Below are 21,165 nucleotides of genomic sequence, written 5' to 3'. Positions count from 1 at the left end.
TAATCATATATTGTTTGGTTTAATAAAACGTTTATTGCATTAATGCTCAGGGAATATAGAGATTTATTCCCCCAGAAAAAAAATAAATATGATTTTTCTTGAAGAAATTAATCTTCATATCTCACCATCATGCAATAAATGTATATTTTCAATTGTGGTCTGAAACAGAGATGCTTATACGGGGTATATATATATACTAGTGGCAAAGCACGGCATATTGAGGCTGATAAGTCGTGCAATGAAAGTAAAACGTTGCAAGATTACATGAAACATGTTGAGCAACAGTCTCGTGGTCGCAAAACACACGCATATACAGCAGCCACTCATTTTACGACCTTTAAAAATCGTGCATCACTCTTGCGAGTACACAAAACGTTGTAAAACGTTCGCACTAATGTTCGTGCGTTGCACTGCGATAATTTGGACCACATTCGGTCGCGTCTGATTAATGTGCATGGCAAATATTTTGAGGAGACTTGATGCGAGCTCTAAAACGCATGCAACGAATGCGAGAACTCGTGCACCGTTTGAGAGAGCTCATGCACCGTATGAGAGGGCTCGTGCGAATCTAAAAAATTTCGATCGCAAAGTGTTGTAAAGTGCTCGTGCGCCAATTGTGAAAGGGGCTTTACTTACATGTTGGTTATCTGTTGCATGGTAAGGAGATCAGGGACGGAATAGCAAATTCGCTATATTTTATTTTGCACCCCCGCCCCCCCCCCCCCCCCCTTTTAAAAAATATCTGAAAAATCTGTATTGTAAAAACATCAATATCTAAATAAAGTTATTTATTGAATCATGCATTAAGTAGATCACATATCTATGAAATATGAAATAGTTATGAAAAAACACACCCTTTCAGGAGGATACAAACTCGGTTTAGTCGGTTTAAAAAGTCGATGTGATACGATAGTAGTACTAAACTGATGTCTGAATTAAATTGATGTCATCGAAAACTACAGCCAATATGTGCAAATCCTCTCCCATACGGAGATAAGGTATTGGAAGGCGCACTGTGGACCGTGGCTTGAGACGATTTTAATGTAAGGACTGTTAGCACATGTTTAACATGCTTATGATATCGGTATGATTATACATGTATGCATTCTTTCTTATTACGCGAAAATAATATCAGTAGTTGTTTGGTCATGGTGTATGGAGCCATTCAGAAGAAGCAGGGTAAAAGACAAACTATCACTATACAATTCGAATAATTTCAGCGTTTTATAATAAAACATGATTAATTGAAAATAAACATGGATAAAAATATTTTGTAGATTGTAAATAAAATGCAATTTATCAGTGCATCTCTAGAAAAGCGATTTATTTGTATTTACAGGGAATAAGCTGGCTGATAGGTCATTAACAAGGGTACCTACATGACGTTATAGTCATAAAAATATAAACAATGTCATGTATTTACATTGAAGGAATAAACAGCAAGCTGACAAGTTCACCAGAATATGAACTTGGTTGGTCACGTGATCAAATCCTGTGAATATTTAAGCTCGAAGAGAAGGTCAAGAGTTTGTTTAATGCCGTTTTTGGAAGAGACTGTAGGCATTCTAGATATATTTCATTAGTCAAAAATGGACAAAACTCCGAGATTTGTTACCTATATCCTTCATATTTCACCAAAAAAAATTTTGTTTAAAACATTAATTTTTTTATCATGTTTATCAAAAATTTAGGCCCCGGTACACCCTATGAAACAAAGATGTGTAATGAAGCATCATTTCAAGAATTTATATCTTGAATTTCATAAACCTGTAGGCACCTTTCATTTATAATCTTGGCCTTAAGAGTTAAGTATAGTTTATAAAATATGTCCTTTTTAACTCATATCACGACAAAGTACATGTATGTATGTCTCTGACGATTTGTAATTCTATATTTATGTTCCTCCTGCACCAAATTACTTGGTTTGAGCGAATAAACTGAATTGAACTTGAACTTGCTGTGCTTGGTAATTGTGACGTCAGGATAAGTTTCAGTGATGTCAGTCCACAATTCATTACTCCTACGATGATTGTGATGTCAAGTATCGGTAGATCAAAGCCGATGAATTCATTAAGACAGTTTTTATTTTTACATCTAAAAAGAAACATTTACCGAAAATTAATTACTTACTTTTTATCTACTCAGTCAATATCCCTAATTCTATCCCCAAACTATTCTGATAGAAACAATATTTTAGATCAACATAAAATTGGATTATCGACAAGGGTGTCTCGAAATATCGAAATTCCATAACCCGAACGTGAATATGAAAAACAACCTGAGTGACTGACAGACTGTAAAGTGACAAAGAAAGATTACTCGCAACATTACGTGTGAATCTTAATTCAGAAAAATAAGATTTATCTCCCTTTGATATTCAGCGTCGTTGACAACAGTGAATTAATCGGCGTAGAGATATATTAAATTTATATGAAGGGTATCCACGTAATACTTCTGTCAAATAAAAAAGGTTTCTGCATTGACGTTTAAAAAAAAACATTTTGGTCCATGCATAACTTAAAAAAAATATTCAGAAGTCACCATGGGACTATTTTCAAACGCGCATCATGAAATCTTTCTATTATGACGTTGTGGCTATTGTCGCATTGTATATTGCCTGATAAGAGACGGGGGTTTTAAATTGTTAAAACTTTTAAAACATTCTAAAGTGCTTTTCACTTAAGCGTCGACGTGTAGTTTCTTATCAAACAGGAAAATGTAACCGTACTGTGTCCGTACTTTTTAGAAAACTATTCTTTTGAAATAAATCTAGAACTTCGGAAATACAGATTAGATGGGAAGAGGAAGACAGTTCGCCCCCTCCCCCGCCTCAGATGGTACATGGGTAAGTTGCTGCACTTATTTCCAATTAAAAATTGCTGTGATTTTTTTCAGATATTAGTTCTAGCTGGAGATAATATTACCTCACATAGTCTGGAGTTATACTTATTTTTTATCATTTTTAGAGTTGTTTTTTTTTTATTTATTTGTTCAGTAATATGATGGTGTAGCATATTTTTGTTGGATTTTTAACCACTTCTATTTCAAATTGTTACTTATATTTAGAAGATTTTCGGCTGTATACCGTTACTATGTAATGGATATCTAAACTATTAATCGCAGGCTTTAATATCTGCATACACTTACGTGTGCCTTAAATCCTCGATAAACTAGATTATATTTCCGCTCTATTTCGGACAACAATTTAGAATTACAAATAATCTGTACCCATGGTTTCACTATTTTGAAGTAGTTCTTCACGTAGTACGAAAAATAAATAGACATGCTTGATTAAAAGGTATGCAACCTTAGAAATTTGTCACTACATTTTAATAAATTTAGTCAGTTAAATTCCATGACCCATGTCGATATCTACTGTTTCGTGTTTAAAATATGTGATTAATTATTGCATATGATCCGTTGCTTTGAATAGCCTTGGCAGGGATAAACCCGAGGGTTTAATCTTGTGGTGGATATATTGAACACCGCGTCAAATCTTTTTATAATGCACCCAGCAAGAGCCTTTTTAAAACCCAAAATTAAAATTAAATTGGAGCTTGAATAGAACAATTTTTAAAAAACACCCACTAGTGTATGTAAATAAAGACACTATTGACTGAAAATTGAAATTTAATTTTCTATGGCATGCATTTGACTGTAAAAACATATGTACATGAAATTAACATGAATTTGAACTAGACAGTTTATAAAAGATTCGGACAGACGATGTGAAGGAAGGAGTCCCACTAACTACATGTATAGTGATTTAAAATGTATGATAGTTCAATTTTAACACGTGGTTATGTGAATCCTTTTTTAAATTAATATAATTACATTAACGTCAGAAACACCAGTTTCAGTTTAGATGAATTTGGCTCTCTCTCTCTCTCTCTCTCTCTCTCTCTCTCTCTCTCTCTCTCTCTCTCTCTCTCTCTCTCTCTCTCTGAGACTAATCAAGCAATAGCAGAGAGTGTTAAAAGTTTTATTATGGAATCTATTACAGAGTAGAATTTAATAAGTGTTGTCCATTGACCGGTATACACGATAATCCCTCTTCTTATCTCTCCCAGCAAGCATTTTCAATACCAATATCAATAAGTGAGGAGATTATCGAAAGATTAGCCCGCTTTTTCGTCAAAATTGAATCTCTTCAAAAGACAGACTACCTGTGAATATTTAAAACGTCAGATAAGTCTACATTCATTGAGTGTCATTATCATATGTCCGGGTATTTCCATATCTGGTCCATTAAATGGCACTGTAAAAAATGTCTATCATATAATTTTGTCGTTGTTATAAACATCAAAACCTCTCAATGGTATTACAAGTATACCTGTTGTATTGGTAAATAACATTCATTTACACTGTCAAGAAAAGTCGCTTTTTTCCCCTATCTGCTTTCTGCATCTGTATTTGTCACTTTCTAGATTTTTTAAATTATTTCCTTTCACTTTCATTCTATTTTATCATTTCAGTCACAGACTGATATAAATTTACTTTTTGATTTTTTTCCTCATCGAAAGTTAATCGATAGAATTCCTATCGACTGTAGCAACCTCCAATGCCGAAAACGTTGTTCAGAAAATCCCATTTCAAAGTATAATCTTGTTTTCTTTTGGGAGATTTAATAAAATCTGCGAGGACCCGACGGAGGATCAATATTTAGGCTTTGTACATACTGTAGTTTGCCTTAACCGCGGTTGTAGCAGTTAAAACATATCAACTAAGTGTAAATTTGTGTACTTTCTGGTACTCTACCCATTTTTCAGTTGGCAGAGAAAACACATCGTATTTAAAAGATTTGCTAAGAAGCCTAATTGTTACTTACTCTGTAGTCGATAGTACTTTATGTCCATAAATCAAGTCTTGGTGAACATATTCTATATCAATAGGTAAAGGAAATTCTAATTTATAACTAAGACTACTAATAAAGTTATAATTTCCTGGGGTGGGGTGGGGTCTTTGTTTTTTGGCAGTATGCAAGTACCCACGTATTTTAGAATAGAAGGATTCTTTTTTTTCGTGTGAAATAGTTCTAACATCTATTCTGAAAGTAATAAAGTGTATAGGGGCATAACAAACTGAACAGTTAAGTTTGCCACGGGAAGTCCAAGGTTTATTTCCAGTAAATTTACTGTGTAAATTCAGCACGTTTAAAATTTTCCAGAGGAGGCGGGGTAAGGATCACCGACTCCCCCCCCCCCCCTTCTTGACCCACAAATGTAATTTCCCCTTTTTTTAAAGGATGTAAATTATCTACAAGTAAAAATATTTATTGCTGGAAAAAGAATATGCTTCAATACTTGCTTTATCATTTCTCTGTCTTTACTGTAGTTCGTCCATCGAGGCGCTGAGAGTGCGCATGGAGAGCGCAGGACCAACACCAGCACCGGCGTCATGCTCGCAGCACCTTTTGCACCGGAAGCGGAAAGTAGGCCAGCGCCGCCTCCACAGCCCTTCCGGTCCAAAACAGAGGTATATAGCTAAACCATCAATTTATCTTTCTCCAATCTTTTGGGATATTTTGTAGCATCTACTAGTAGTTTTCAATCAAATGATCAACTGATTTTTAACTTACAATTTCTTTGCAAAACAAAACGACGTTCAGTCGTAGTTGACTACACATTTTAAGCACATGCAGCGTAAACTGTAGATTTTAGTGTTTATATATCCAAGCAATTGATTTAAGCAACAGTGTACTCTATATTACAGAGCAGTTACAACTTGATAGTCTGATGTCAAGGAATTTAATAGGATTTAATGTGTTCATACATTAAAACAAATATTTACGCTCTTATCGTGGGGGCCTGGTTTTAATATGACCGTATATAAAGTACTTGATTTGGTTCCCCCAACTTTTATAAAAAGAACGTAATGTTAGATTTCAAGGACCTCTTAAAAAACGAAGATAAAATTACCTCAGCCAATTGTGCTGAGCTGATAGTTTGCATGATCAATAGACGCATGTAAGACTACTTTAATTCCTACAGTAAGAGTGAAATGAATTGAAAGTACCATGTGTTTTTACCAGTAAACGAATGCTATCAATGATTCAAGCCTAGCGACAATGAAGGACATTGATTTTGATAAATAAATCACTGGATTCAATAATTTTTAAACATTTCGTTTTCGTTGTCAAGAACTACATGTACATATAATATAAAATTCTATCGACTTTTTTTAATTGCCTCCTGCTCGGTATATAAGATATCACCGGTTATAGCATTGCAACTAATTGGTTACATGACAATACGCTGAAAACGAGCATACCTTTACAAGTCAAATGTAAACAACGTGAAATGATGCTTATTCTCAGTCTTGGTCTGACTTAGTAGGTTATTAGTATGTGCTTTTAACACCCACACCCACACCCCCCCCCCCCCAAAAAAAAGGTGGGTGTGTGTGTGTGGGGGGGGGGTGTTAAGTTTCTATTCAGAGTAAATAAAATATAATTCTTTGATCAGCAATTTTCAAATTTCATTATTCGTCTCATTTGCATATTTTTGCTTCTTTTGCACCACAAACAAACCTTACCGCGAGATTATTATAATATCTACATGCATAAGGCAACATATAGTTATATTTTTTATTGCTATATCCTATATATGTAATATTCTGACTCGAATAATGTTTATATACATGTACAGAATAAAGACGGGGTAAAGTTTGGGGTGGGGTGGGGGTATGTTAGGGTCATAGAGATTTGTCGAATGTTTAATTCGGATGTCAGTTCCTGTACAATGTAGTTCTCATCAGGACGTTTGTTAAATCAGCAGAGTTATTATTATTCTAATAATTCATATAGATCTAATCAGATTTAATTGCTCAGTACAGTCAGACAAGACAGCTCTCTGGCAAATGCTCCGTCGGCGATTTTTGAATGAATGTTAACCGTGAACCCTCTGTTACAAAAATCAGCAACTCGTTCATAACAAAATGTCGGAAAGCATTTCCCCGAAACTAACGGAATTTAACCTTTAGTTTAAAGATTAGGTTTTAAAGATGTTTTTGTATAAAATGGCAATATTAATTTTCCTTTTTTAAAAAAAGCGACCTTTGTTGTTGTTTTGGGCTCTTTATAAAAATTGTTAATTGAAAAAGTTTGGAACGCAATATCGAAATTACCGTTGAGATTCATAAATAACGAGAACGTTCTTTATTTCACAGTTTTAACTTTCCTCTGGCTTAATCATCTTTTGAACATTGTATCATTTCATTTGGGTCAATGTAAGTGATTTTTTACCCGTTTATCATTCAGCCCGTGTCAATTACCCCCCCCCCCCCCTTTCCCATTTTAGGAAAGGGGGGGGGGGCAGCGCATCCCCTTTAGGAACTTTATATAATGTTACAATTCTATTGGAACGCCTTTTATTTTGTTATTGTGTGCATTCATTGCATACTGTGCCGTTCAATATGTGTGGCATTGTCAAGTTATTGTAGGATGTGCGGAAAGTGAACTTGCTTAATTTTAAATAATTAAAAAAAGGCCATAAACAGCTGTTTACTAGTACGTTGTGATTTTTAGGAAAATTAATTATTCATACCCTTTTCGTTCATTTTTTAATAAAAAAATAAATTAATTCTAGTATGCATCCGTTGGCACGTTTTGCTTGTCAAATAAAGGCCATAACTTCTATATATAAGCCTATTGGAACTTCAAAGTAGAAGTGTTTGGGCTGATTTATCTACCGAATGTAGACTTGTAAAGCCCGTATCGAAGCAATAGGGATTTACTTGGATCCCTCAACAATCTGATAAGAGGAGGGGTGAATTGTGGACCAAAACACAAACTTGTCACTCTAGTCTGTGAAGTGAAAAAAAGGAGAGCTATGGGTCTGATAGCATATAAACCCCTAATTGATTACGGTTTTCTTCATTGAACGACCCCTTCACGGTTTAATCAAGGGATGAATATTTAAACTCGCCACAGTTGAGGAACTTTTTGTATATGCCTAGTAACATAGCGGGCGGGTATCGCTTCCTATAGAGCACCTGCCGTGCTGATTAGTTGAAATGTGCTAATTAGAAAGGACGTTCGATACGACTTTTTTTTTAACAATATCTGTGCATATAAATGGAGTTTGTGCAAGGATAAATTGATTTGAAATTCTTCTGACCATGGCATATTTCTGGAATCAAAGACCCTGTAACAGACAAAGCTGTAACAGTGCTTCTTTGCCGGGAATTCATGAAGTATGCCTATATATCAGGTTACAATTAATTGTCGTGTTTATTAATCAACTAAAAAGTTTGGATTTGAATTAATTCACTAATTTCTTTTTTCCAGATAAACTACAGAACTGCCAATAGATTTTCAGAGCATGATAATCGCCATGCATTTCAAGACCACGGCGTGTATTTTGGCAATGTAAGTATATCTTAGATATGTTTACAACGAGAGAAAAATATCGATCATGCAAATTAGAGAAAGCAAGAAAGCAATTAATATTTATCGATTTTTAAATAAGCTGACCGAATCAAATGGTTTCATCCAAGTGAGGTAACGGGTATCAATTTTGCTATGAAAGAAAATTCAAGACTTGGCGATTTATTATTTGAATTCAGCGAACCATACTAGAGGGTTAAAAAACAATCCAGGTAGTTGATCCTGTTATGTAAAAAAACAAAATTGTCAACGAAGTGTATACCTGTGAATGGACTGTTGAAGACATTTAAACTACTGACAATTGTAACGTCCGTCTTGTGTGAAGTTTGAACAGCCGTAAATGATTTCTAAAACATTTGTTTTACATTTCAAGAAACATTCAGTCTTTTGTGTGTATTGGTATAAAGCCTCGGTCAGTCTATGTACCGAAAGAATTAATGTTTTGGACTCGTTTTGTAAATATCTTTTACCAATATTGCTAGTACTAAAATTTAATTGCCTATCGCGATAAAACTTATCACAAGTCTGACCTTTTGGTAAATTTCGATAGATGTTTGGTTTTTATTTTGTTTGGGTTTTTGGTTTTTGTTTGTTTGGTTTGCTTTTGAATAAATATGTTTTTGTTTCTCATTTACTGATTTCATCTTTTAGGGTAAGGAGGAAAGAAGTCTGGGAAGAAAAATCACCTTACCAGATCTTCGTCTTCACCACACAGAAAAGTCTTTCTTAAAGCACCACTCCAGAAACCCCGTAGATGCCGATTTAAACACAAACTATAGGGTAGCCTACCTGGGCCAGCCCGCCGAAAAACCACCCGTTCATCGGCGCTTTCCCCGGAAGTACCGGGCCCCAGAACCCGGAAGTTTCAAATTACAAACCTCCACAACCAATTGGTACCAAGCCCCGGATGTTCCCTTCAGAACACCGACCCACGTCCTGGCCGTGTCACAGGAACCGTTTCCGAAGCATAATCCGTGGAAATACTCCAATCATGGGATGAGAGACATATACCCGCCCTACGAGCGGAACGCCAAGCAACTAGTGGATAACCAGTTTAACAAATATGGCGCCGCTTTTGCGACAGCTAGTGAATGAAATCCTTATTCGATAACCTTAGGAGATTTTAAGATATATTTATACAAACACAAATATACCATCATATATATATGTGATCATTTTCTTTAAGCACCTTCTGTGATATTTTTTTCGGAGATGGTTGAACCAACAGTTTTAACAAAGAGGACACGGTCTAAATAATTGTCCGTATATATATGCATTATTTTCTACAAATTCAAAAAAAGTGTGTCATTTTATGTTACAATTTATTGTTGAATATATAAAATATACAATCTATGCTTTTTAATGCCTTGTCTTTCAATATCTTCGATACACGAGATTAACAGACAGAAGGGCCTTTGTTAGCCGTTGCATTGCAGTTAAGAGTGCGGTATCTTGATTATATAGAATGTTTCTGAGGAGCACTTAACCGAATTTTGATTAAGTTAGAAAGATCTGACATGCCCTTATCATAAATACATGTTTGGAATGTGCAAGCCTCACCTAATTAATGATGAATTAAGTCCTTTCTCTGTTGAAAATTTAATGTCATAGTATAATGTACTTCAATAAAATTCTTTTAAAATAGTACACAAGTTAATTGTAGAGAACGTGTTTTTACATCGACATTTTTATTGAGTGGTAATATATTTAACCCCTCCCCCGCAAAAAACCCCAAAACAAAACAAAACAAAACATTGAACATGTCAAGACATTTAGAATCAACATATAAATCATGGTTTTTGTCGAAAGCCATAAAAATATAAATAGGCGGGCAACAACACATCTGCAAAATAAATGTATACACGTAGGCTCCTTAGTCTCACAAATTCTTTTTTCTCCACCTGCACCACATTCCCACTTACCCAACAAAGATCTATCTGCATTTTTTCAAAATGTTGGCTAAGTGGGAAGACACTCATGTATATATGGGACGATGGCATGTATGTTTTTGAAATAATTTCGGGTGATGTAAGTACGAATAATATCAACATTAAGATGCCATCGATAGGAGCAGTATTGTCTCCGAGGATCATATAGATGCCAGTGTACATGTAGCTAAAAGACTATTCCTCAGGGTGAATGCACCATTTACATTTCAAAAATATTTATGGTTGTCAGATATTTAAAATTCTCTCAGTTGTGATGTATGTCTCAGTATGTCTCAGTATGTGATATTCAAGTATATTTGATAAGAAAATTCTGACGGGTTTAATATTTTCATTACCCGTATGAATCACTGTGTAATGTCGTACCGCAGGACTCATGGCCTGTAATTGTAAACACTTTAAATCAGCTTTGACCCCCCCCCCCCAAACTTTCCATTATTATAACACAATCTATATCTTTGGGAATCAGATTAAGAAATTATTCCGACCAAACAATGTATTTTTTTAAACCAAAACAAACACATTTTTTTTTTAGAAAGGACATTTTATTTACAAGAAAGACAGGCATATAATATCTTACATTTATAACCAACAAACAACTAATAAACAACATTTGTATAAAAACAACGACAACTAATTCCTGTCGATGAGTTTTTGAATTTCTGCTTGCCTTTTTTCTAATTCTGCGATCTTTGCATTGTTCTGTTCCAAGCGACTCTCTAGGGATTGTATTAATGGTCCGTGCATGACTTCCATGATATGGCACAAAGATTTTGTAAACACTGCAACAAATAAGATATATTGCAAGAATTAAATACCATCAAATAAAATAATTACCAGTAGCAGTATACAACGTATAAATGTACACAGACAGTCAGACAGAAAGCAACATTTTGGAGTCAAAGCCAAAGAGAGATAACTCTCTTGCCTAAAACAATGTTAACATTCATATCTTGATAACTTTTAAGAGGACAAGAGATGCTTATTTCAACCCCCCAAAATATTCATAGGTAATTATTAATATATTTAAAAAATGTAATTGGAGCAATCTATTCTATGATATATCCCATGACAAGATTCACACCAACATATGATATTCTATTTTTCTTAAACTTTATGTGAATAACAGTCACTTTACAGTATCTAAGGAATAAGGAATCATTCTTTGAGTATTATGAGGTGATAATTTCGGTCGGGGCGTGATCAAATCCAATAAAGCCCGAAGGGCTTTATGATAGATTTGATCACGCCCTGACCGAAATTATCACCTCATAATATTCAAAGAATGATTCCTTATTACTTATATTTATATAATCTTAAGCCATTTGTACGATTGAATATTTAAATATAAATAAGCAAACCCCGCTGGCGCCCCAATGAGATGTTATGGGTTTTATAGTACAAAATCGATACGTAGTGTTATCACAGGCAAAGACACTGGAAAATGTAAATATAATCTTATAAGGTGAAAATAATTTGGTAACTGGAGATCAGCAGAATGGTTAAGAAAACTCCTACTTCAAAGTGTTTTCTCTAGGGACAAACTGTCACAGGTGCTTGAGGACAATGCCACTTACCCAACCACTGATTTTATATACAGGAAGGGGAGAGTCAAATACCCTTGGTCAATGAGACTCAAGGAGAGGGGTAAGTTTCCTGACCTCAAGCACCTGTGACATACAAAACAAACTGTGGAGGATACCTGAGGAGTTCTGGAGTTTGGTGATCAGATCTAGTTCAGGGTCGGCCGTCGCCTTCTTGTACTCTTCCTCTTCCTCCTGACAGAGGATCTTGGGAAGTTCAATCAGAGATTCCAAACACGCTTTTCCTAATCCTGAGCTGGGGACAATGTGGAGAGGGACTTCGACTCGAGCGTACCTGTAAAACAGACAGGATACATTTATAGACTGTAGAACACACAGAATATATTCACACACTGTAAACAAACAAAATACAAATACATTCACTTTCTGTAGAACGAACAGCTAGAATACAATTTAAAATATATACATTCAACCAAATATTCAACATTTGAAGTATAATTACTTGAGGCCAAAGATATATAAGAGTAATATTTGAAATTTAAGGTTTGTCTTTTTTTCTCAATAAAATGCTGAGTCATAAAAATCATCATTTATGTTTTTAAAGAGATTTGCTCCTTAGGTTTTAGGTAGCCATTTTGGGTCACCTCAAGCCTGAAAATTCTGCATCACTTATAAATTCTAGTAATATATTTATCTTTTACAATGCCAAATGAACTTTATGGAATAAAATTGTTTTTAAAAAAAGTCATATTTTTACAGTGTTTAGTAAGGGACTATATTTTGTGGTGGAAGGTTTTCAAGAAGAAAATGAACAATTTCATAACTCCCTAGTTTTAGAGTACTGTTATTTTAGCTTCCTTATTTTCAGCGCAGACAAAACTTCTAGATAGTTTGTGTGTTACGATATATTCATGATGTTCTAAAAAACATATTTAAACACTATTTTGATATTTCTATCGATATATTTTGGCATATTTAGCTTATATTTCATAGAATTTAAGAAAAAAATAACTCCAGTTTTGGCCTAAAATTAGCTCATTTCATGCTATATCTCAAATTTTTGAGATGTGACCCCTACTTGTTTTACTTTTAAATGAGACATTAAATGTACATGTATGTCTATTTGTATGCAAAGTTTTGGAAAGATGACATTACTATATTTTATTTTACTTGCATAATAATTTGATTACTCTAAAATTTTGTAACATATGTTGTAGTGTTTATTATGTACTGGCCTTTAATGCCACCAGTAAAACAAGAATTATTAAACTTTGACTTAGATTTTACTTTTATAGTCACTACATGTGTTCAACTTCATACTGTATTAAAATCAAAGCTAAATAATAGTTCAAACTACAGTGTATTATAGCATTGATTCATGATTTTTTGAAGTATACAGTCTCATAACTGCAGCGGTGTGTGCATACAAATTGAGTAACGCATGTTAGCACGTTATGAAAATTTGTATGCACACATCGCTGCAGTTATGAGACTGTATACTTCAAAAAATCATGATTTAATGCTTATATTTACATTTTTTCAACTTCTTGCCTTGTCTGCAAATGTGATTTATACCTTAAAATTCCTATCTTATCCTAAGGGTAAGTTCCTCTTAATGGAAGAGCCACAGTAACAACCACAAGGGTGACCTTTGATTTTCGCTTGTGACGTTGCAGTTTACAGCGTTCAACGTTTGTGACGTCATAATAAATTTCTTCATTTTAACCTTTGAGTACCCTGTGTACATTACAGTGTCATAACTGCCGTAGCTTTCAACACACTTTACAAGCAAAAAATATGTGGAATGTAAATATAAATATGAATTTATTTATTAATTTATAAATCAATTTCCATGTCAAATTTAAGCAAAAATTTCAGGAATATTATCATTTTTGTTTGGGGCCCTATATTTTCAAACAAGAGGCCCATGGGGCCACATTGCTCACCTGAGCAACAATGGGCGTTCAAAAGATATTGTGCCATATGGTCCCTTGGTAGAATAACAAAAAATAAATATTGTCAAGTATTCAAATTTTTCACTTATTTTTGCATACACGTAATAATCTTTGACATTGTACCTTCTCAAAATACTATTTTTTACCAGAATAAGAAAATCCTACGCAAGATATAAAACTAAACATTTGGTAGGGGTACACTGTTAAGTTGTCATCTTCCAATTCCCTATATTTTCGTTCTGCCCCCCCCCCACCACTTTGTAAAGCGATCAAAATGTATGAGAGCATATAGGTACATTTTTTTCATCAACTACTTACTAGTTATTGTATTTTTAAAAAGAAATATAATAGTTATTGTATTTTATTTAAAAAATCCTACATGTATAGATGTGAAGAAGAAAATTGTACCTCAATGTGCTCAATTCTTCAAATTAAAAACATTATTACATTCAGCTTAAGATTTTTAACTTGGTATTTCCTATTCAGCATTTAAAATGGAAAAAAGAATGGCCTAAGATTTTCAATTCTTCTATTCACTCAAGACCAGTTCACTGGTATTTGAGGTTCAAAATCAGTTCATACAAATGTACACAAACACAGTCAAGGATCACATGTACAGTAGGAGTAATAATGACGAAAAAAGGTTAAGTTTACAATACAAAAAGTTGCTAAAGTTGGTTTCTGTAAGAACAGACTTTGAAAATTTATATTAAATAAAAAATAAATATTGACAAATTTTTTACTTTTTTAATTTTTAGTTTTTAAGATCTGTGTACAAACATAGAATTGTGAGCAAATCTCTGTATCTTGCTTATAATTCGAAGCTTAACACTCAAATATGGTTAGTAAATAGAAATTGTAAACAATTAAACACAAGAAACATATGCACTATAACAAATAAAGAACCACAATTTATTTTTTCGAAACGAATCATATATATACATGTATATACCTACATATTTCCATCAGCGATATCAAACTCTATTTAAACTGAATAAACTCGAGGAAATGCTGAGCATCTCAACAAAACCTATTGCATTAATCTACCATTATGCAAAAGATAATGCCGAATTACTGATAGAATGAATTGTATTTCAGTACTTTTTTGATACATCAGATTTTGCTTAATTTGCGCAGGTAAACAGTTAACTGTTTGATTTAACGAAGTCTCTGTTTGATTTGATACGTAAAAATCACGAAATACAGACGATAGTTCCCAGGTTACAAAGCATAAATAATGAAAACGATACGAAAATCAGAACAAGCTAACACCAACGTCATGTGTGAAAACTGTCAACGCATTGAAATATTTAATTAGCCTCAATTTACTTTACAAAATCGGCACCAATATATTTTGCATGTTTCAAAAATTTCCCTTCATACGCGAACTGTTGCATAACAAGCAAATTCATCATAGTCAGATTGACCCTTTTTTCGTATAATGTCATGGCTGCTTTAAACAAAAAACCTCATTTTAGAAGTATGGAATACGAGTCTTGGTAAAATGGGTATGCAAACCAGGGCTGTGGCAAAATAAAAGCCGGGGCAGATCGGCAATCGTCAATTCCAAATACGCATTATTTTGCAGCAATATTTACAGCGAATACAAATATATTGGTCCATCAAATATCCTGAAATTTTAATGAGATTAGCAGATAAATAACTGCCAATCTTTTGTTTTGCCCAGGCCAAACTTGCCTACCCATTTAACCAGATGCCGAACCCGAAGCTGAAACACCCCTTTCCTTTATTATTATTTTTGTAATAACTCAGATTTGAAACAGAATTAGCCCTTAATTTTTGCAATTTATATTTTCCTTCCCATAAGGATAATTGATGCTAAACTACTTTGAATTGGACTCAGTAGTTCTTGAGAAGAAGATTTTTAAAAATGCACCCCCCTTTTTCTACAGTTTCAAGGTTTTCTCCGCTTTGAATACAGATTGGACTTTTATTTCTGCAATTTATATTCGCCCTCCTATAAGGATGCTTTGTGCCAAATTTGGTTAAAATTGGATAAGCGGTTTTAGAGAAGAAGAGTTTACAGACAGACGGACAGACAGATGACGGACAAAATGTGATCAGAATAGCTCACTTGAGCTTTCAGCTCAGGTGAGCTAAAAATGGCATGTGACATGGGTTTAAAATAAATGAACATTTTAGGTCTCCATCTTTATATCCAAGTGGTTTTCGGATGATTGACATTACTATTATTTCAGTTGCCAACTTCCTTAAAACACATATTTAATATCCATGATACATGTATTTCTACTTAGAATTACAAGAACACACTTTATATATGAATTTGAATATGGTTTGGTACTTGATTAAAAAGTTGTTACACGTACTTATATTAGTACTAGTAGATGATGTATGTAATGCGTAATTCTGGTAACATATAATAAACCATTTATCAAATGAATGTTTGAAATACAAATCGATTTATTTTTTGGGAGTTGATTTTAATCAACTCTCCTATGCACTTACTCAGGCAAAGCGAAAGTGAAACAGTGTTTGGACCTATGCACAAATCAATACCGCTGACAACACTTAGTTCTTGAAAATAATCAATAAATTCGATGCTATGTATTCTGAAGCATTGTTTTTCAAGAGAACTTATTTATTAATACCATGAAAATAATAAGATTTCAAATTGTACAAACAGTTTAGATATTTTTTAAAGTCATATGTATTCCTACGCTAGAGTTCAATGTAGTCTCGTTCAACCAGACGCTTGGCTGTCTCCGTTATTATCCGACAAAACAGAGTCTCTCTTGCTTGTCGGAGACAAACGGAGACAGCTGAGCGTTTGGTTGAACAAGAAAAGAGTTCAATCTTGCCTGGATCCATACAGATTCTCAGAAATATTTCGATTACTGATACTACTTGTTATGCAAAATCACATATCGTTGATTTTGAATAAATGAAAATCGATAAATCAACTCCCGTCAGAACTTCAGTACTTTGTTTTTACAATGTCACAAACATAACTGTTTAATACATGTATAAATTCATATGCTTATGATATACAATGTATGTTTATATGGAAAGATCAGGTCAAGACATATAACTTAAAACCTCCTGTTGTGATTCTTAGGGATCATGAATTTACAAGGAAACACAAAATTTCTTAGCTAACAAGAATCACATTTTTGATTTATGGAAGGTCACATACAAAGTGTATTTTCAAATTAAAGTTAAAAAAAACCAAAAACATGTTGTCTCAATAAAAAAGCTGGTTTTGGTGGCTCGCCTCCTACACTTACATGCGTATACAGCATGAAGTATTATTTTGGGCAATAGTAAATGGATATTTTCACAACCCATAGAAAATATCCTGAGGTGACAGGGTACAAAAGGAAAAAGATTTCTGCAGAGTGTGCTCATTGAATCTATTTAAATGTTTCATTATACATGTATATTGATACAATAAAGTACTAGAGTAACCTAGAAATCTATTTCCACTAAACATTTTATACAAAAAGTATGTTTTTATATTGATGTTTTTTCAATAACAAAGAGGATCATCTTCTCAGATGTAATTTGTATGTGTGATTGAGGAATTGCTAGGAAGTGGTTGTATGGGTGTCATAACACTGCTGGGTGAGGGACCAGGGTGTGTTTGCATGGATAACACTGCTGGGTAAAGGACCGGGAAGGGGGGGGGGGGGTGGTTGTCTAATAACACTGATGGGTAAAGGACAGGGGGTGTGGATGTCCGGGTGATAGAACTGCTGGGTGAGGGACCTGGGAATGTGGTTGTCTGGGCTGCGTTTTACAAAAGAACTTACGACTTACGACCAAATTAATGAATGCTAATTAATCACCAACTAATCAATGATCTATTTTAATGGCTCAAAAATATAATTATGGGAATTGAAATATTTTTAAATAAATTGTTTTATGTCAATTTTGTTCATTAAAGATCATTTTACAAGGTTGTAAATATTTACGACTTTGTCGTAAGTTCTTTTGTAAAACCCAGCCCTGGATAGCACTGATAGGTGAGGGACTGGGGGTGTGGTTGTATGGGTGATAGATAACACTGCTGGGGGAGGGACCGGGGGTGAATTCAACTTACTGTGGTGGGTAGCCATCCATTGCTTGATTGATGGACTGGAAACAGGTCAACTGGTGTCTGTAACTCTGTGTATAAATAGATATTGATTTAACAATCAAGTCTGTATTTATATATAAACATTTATTATATCTGTGTGTAAATAAATAGACAATAAAACGCACTTTTTCAAAGCAAGAAATGAATGCCTGACACAATATACATTATATATTGCAGAAAGTGTGAATTAGATGTCCACTTTTATCTCCAGAATAGTGTTGGTCAGTGCATACACAGCTCAGCTTCTGTCACACTGACAGAGAAGGTAATATATCTGTACTAAACTACACAGCTGTTGGCTTTATGGTTCATAACAATTATAAATTCATTTACCATTTGATAATAAAATGGAGTTTGAAGGCATTTAAATCCTTGTTACATTTACTTTTTGTGCAATATATAATAACATGGATATTTTAAAGTTCTATTAAATTTATGTCAAATTATAAGATCTGCTTGTTTGTTCTAATTTCATAGCTTGGTGGATAAACTATCAAACTGAGAGTATTGATCCAAATACTAGTATCCCAATCTTAAACACCAAGGAATTTTGTTTTATGAATTGAAATGGGTTTTTTTTCTATTCTCAAGTTGCTATCTGTTCTTTCTTTATGAAATCTAAACACATGCAAAAACATCAGATCCTTAATGATTAAACAATTTTGTGTTAATTTAAGAGTTTTTTTTTCAAATGTGTTGAGGACTCTCAAGTTACAATTTCAGTCAGGTTTGTCCACTGACTATCATCAACTGACCTTTGTAGATTTGTCTTCATTGAAAACAGAGAAGATAAGCCCAATGAATCCTTCATCCATCATCTGATACATGGCCTGAGTCCTAACATCTGCAATAATATTGTAACCTCATTTAGGCAACAACCAAGAATTACAATATTTTAATACAGTAAATAATAAATAAAAATTGAATTGACTGGTTAGAGATTTTAAATCATGAATCCAATCATTGTATAAAAAATGAGCCATTACAAACTCTTATGATTCTCCAGTTACCTCCATAATTTGATTTTCATCAGTTATATGATGAAATAAAATGAAATAATCCAGGATAGAGATAATCATACTGGAGATCAACAACAGAGTATGGCGTGTAGATAAATGACTCTGAGCAGCAATTCTGACTACCTGATTAGTACATACCAACATGTGATGGCCAGACTGTGATGTGGGGGTGAGAGTGATACCAGCCTAGGACTCTCAAAGGTCGGTTATACTGCTGGGCTAGTCTCTAAAACATTATGAACATGCATTCAAGTCTTATTATCTTGAATTCCATGGGAACAAGTTTAAAGTACAAGAAACCAGTGGATTACAGATACTGGAGTTAGAATACACATCTTGCTTGGAACCTCCAACACATCTTTGGTTTTTCAGACCAATGTTACATGAAATGTCATCAAAGTTAAATAATACATGTACTTGTCTTTAGTCAAAATTATTCGCTTGAAAATTTGTTACTCTTTCAGCAAAAGCAAAATTAATTGGTATTTACCACTTTGATTAGCATGATATGTTATTCACAAAGGAACACAAAGGAAAGGCTTGCAAAAAATGCATGGTTTAGTACAATTCATCACTTGCAGATTTTCTAACACAAAAAAAACTTGTGAAAGTCTCAATTTATTGTAGAGGTGATTCATCTATTTCTACAGTAATTCTATGAAATTGTTGACTAACACAGTTTTTGTACTCAGAGAGTACAGTGAAAAGGACTTTGACAACAATGTAGGCCTACATTCCATTAAGATTATAATCACCTCAGCCTTGCTCGAGGCATCAGAGAGTTGTTCAGGAGAGATCTCCACTCTGTCTGGCTGTTTGTCCGATCTTCTTAACATAATCACAGAGAAGATGTGTAGAACTCTATTTTCATCCACCTGAAAGCATATCAAACATATTGATTCATCAGAAACATGGATACTGTACTTATCAAGTTTATATACATTATAATCTTATGTCATCCCTTTTGCTTTTTAACAGCGCAGTTTGGCAAAATGAAAATGTTGTCAAAATGTGTTCAAAATTGGCTTTTCACTTCGAAATTCACAAATTCGGGAAAATTTAAGAATTCAAATCGCTGAAATATTATATATTTTTTACGCATGACCGGTTTCCAGCTGATCAGCTGAGACACAGACAAAGTAGGTCACAACGCCATTTCCTTTTATTACCTCTCCTATGAGTAGCCCCATCACCTCCTCTCTTTCCGTAGATAGTGCATGTGTTAAACACACCATATAGGCATCAGCCTCCAAATGCACGCTCTCTACAACCATTCTGATCGGTACAACTAGCAGTGCCTAGGCAGTCCCTTGCACCGACAGACCGGAAATCTCCCCGAGAGAGAGAGGGAAGAATTTACCTCCACGTAAAAGAGTTCACATTATTTGAATATGTGTCGTAGGACTACAAGGCTAGCCTGTGTCTTTCTCTCTGCCCAAAAATGAACGTATAACATGTACATGTACATTAAGTTTGAATGAAGATAACAATTCATTTTTCTTATTTGCATGTTTTCCTTTTATTTACTCATATTCAGTTTGATCATATAATCCAAGTGATTTAAAATTACGGTTTAAGGTACTCACTACACCTAACTTATACTTTTTAAGACACTACGTCATAAGATGGCGATTTTGAATGTTTTGTTAAACAGTTTATATTGTTCGATTGGGTTGTATATTGCGGTAGCTCAGTGGTTAAAGAATTGGGCTTCTGAACCGCAGATCATGAGTTCGAATCCACCTGGAGATTCTGTTCATGTTAACTTAATTAAATTTTTGAAAATGTAATTTTTCATCCAAAATTGCACATTTTTTGCATATTAGGCTCCAATACTTCTTATCCATTATGGTATACATAATAATCAAGTAAATTTCTGATGATTTGAGAAAATAGTTCACGGTGTAGTGCTGTAAACACGTTTTGTTACATGTAGTAACTTATCATGCACTTTGGGAATAATTTTTTTTTGATTTTTACAAAAAATGATGCCTCTGCATTTCTAAGAGAAGTATGATCAGAATGATGTATGAAAAATATTTTGCTTTGAAATCGGGCAAGGACATGTGTACACGTAAATGCATATAAATCAGGACTCAACAAAAAAAAATTATACACGTACCTTTAATATAGTTTTCGTTGGAAATTGAAAAAAATATTCATGAAGTATACTCATAGTACTTATAAAATGTAGTGTA

At 33.9% G+C, this 21,165-nt stretch overlaps 2 protein-coding genes across 3 annotated transcripts; one reads left to right on the top strand and one right to left on the bottom strand.

Annotated features, from left to right (window-relative positions):
* The first annotated feature begins 2,596 nt into the window (after positions 1-2,596).
* LOC105335264 (uncharacterized) lies at positions 2,597-9,749 on the top strand. 2 transcript variants are annotated; one of them, XM_011439075.4, is made up of 4 exons: positions 2,597-2,845; positions 5,335-5,475; positions 8,288-8,368; positions 9,038-9,749. In XM_011439075.4, exons 1-4 carry the CDS (start codon positions 2,795-2,797, stop codon positions 9,479-9,481), a joined length of 717 nt encoding a protein of 238 aa, XP_011437377.3. In that variant the 5' UTR covers positions 2,597-2,794; the 3' UTR covers positions 9,482-9,749. The 2 variants fall into 2 exon arrangements, with proteins under 2 accessions (XP_011437377.3, XP_011437378.2); XM_011439076.4 differs by lacking the exons at positions 2,597-2,845; positions 5,335-5,475 and adding an exon at positions 7,803-8,193.
* Positions 9,750-10,855: 1,106 nt separating this feature from the next.
* On the bottom strand, positions 10,856-20,327 carry LOC105335265 (lys-63-specific deubiquitinase BRCC36). Its single transcript, XM_011439077.4, has 7 exons — positions 20,137-20,327; positions 19,723-19,842; positions 19,106-19,193; positions 18,704-18,792; positions 17,913-17,977; positions 12,035-12,210; positions 10,856-11,114 (listed from the first exon to the last, which is right to left on the bottom strand). The coding sequence occupies exons 1-7, from the start codon at positions 20,239-20,241 to the stop codon at positions 10,966-10,968; spliced, it is 792 nt and encodes a 263-aa protein (XP_011437379.2). The 5' UTR covers positions 20,242-20,327; the 3' UTR covers positions 10,856-10,965.
* Positions 20,328-21,165: the final 838 nt, after the last annotated feature.

This window comes from Magallana gigas, chromosome 8 (genome assembly GCF_963853765.1).
Source record: "Magallana gigas chromosome 8, xbMagGiga1.1, whole genome shotgun sequence".
Lineage (NCBI taxonomy): Eukaryota > Metazoa > Mollusca > Bivalvia > Ostreida > Ostreidae > Magallana > Magallana gigas.
This window is presented reverse-complemented; position numbering and strand designations above follow the sequence as displayed.

Excerpts from the sequence above, each read along its gene's own strand:
- LOC105335264 (XM_011439075.4), top strand. The coding sequence starts at position 2,795 with ATGGGAAGAGGAAGACAGTTCGCCCCCTCCCCCGCCTCAGATGGTACA. Across the intron at positions 5,476-8,287 it reads CCTTCCGGTCCAAAACAGAG|ATAAACTACAGAACTGCCAA; the intron begins GTATATAGCTAA and ends TCTTTTTTCCAG. Across the intron at positions 8,369-9,037 it reads ACGGCGTGTATTTTGGCAAT|GGTAAGGAGGAAAGAAGTCT; the intron begins GTAAGTATATCT and ends TTCATCTTTTAG.
- LOC105335265 (XM_011439077.4), bottom strand. The coding sequence starts at position 20,241 with ATGGTTGTAGAGAGCGTGCATTTGGAGGCTGATGCCTATATGGTGTGT. Across the intron at positions 19,843-20,136 it reads TGGGGCTACTCATAGGAGAG|GTGGATGAAAATAGAGTTCT; the intron begins GTAATAAAAGGA and ends ATATGCTTTCAG. Across the intron at positions 19,194-19,722 it reads ATGCCTCGAGCAAGGCTGAG|AGACTAGCCCAGCAGTATAA; the intron begins GTGATTATAATC and ends ATAATGTTTTAG.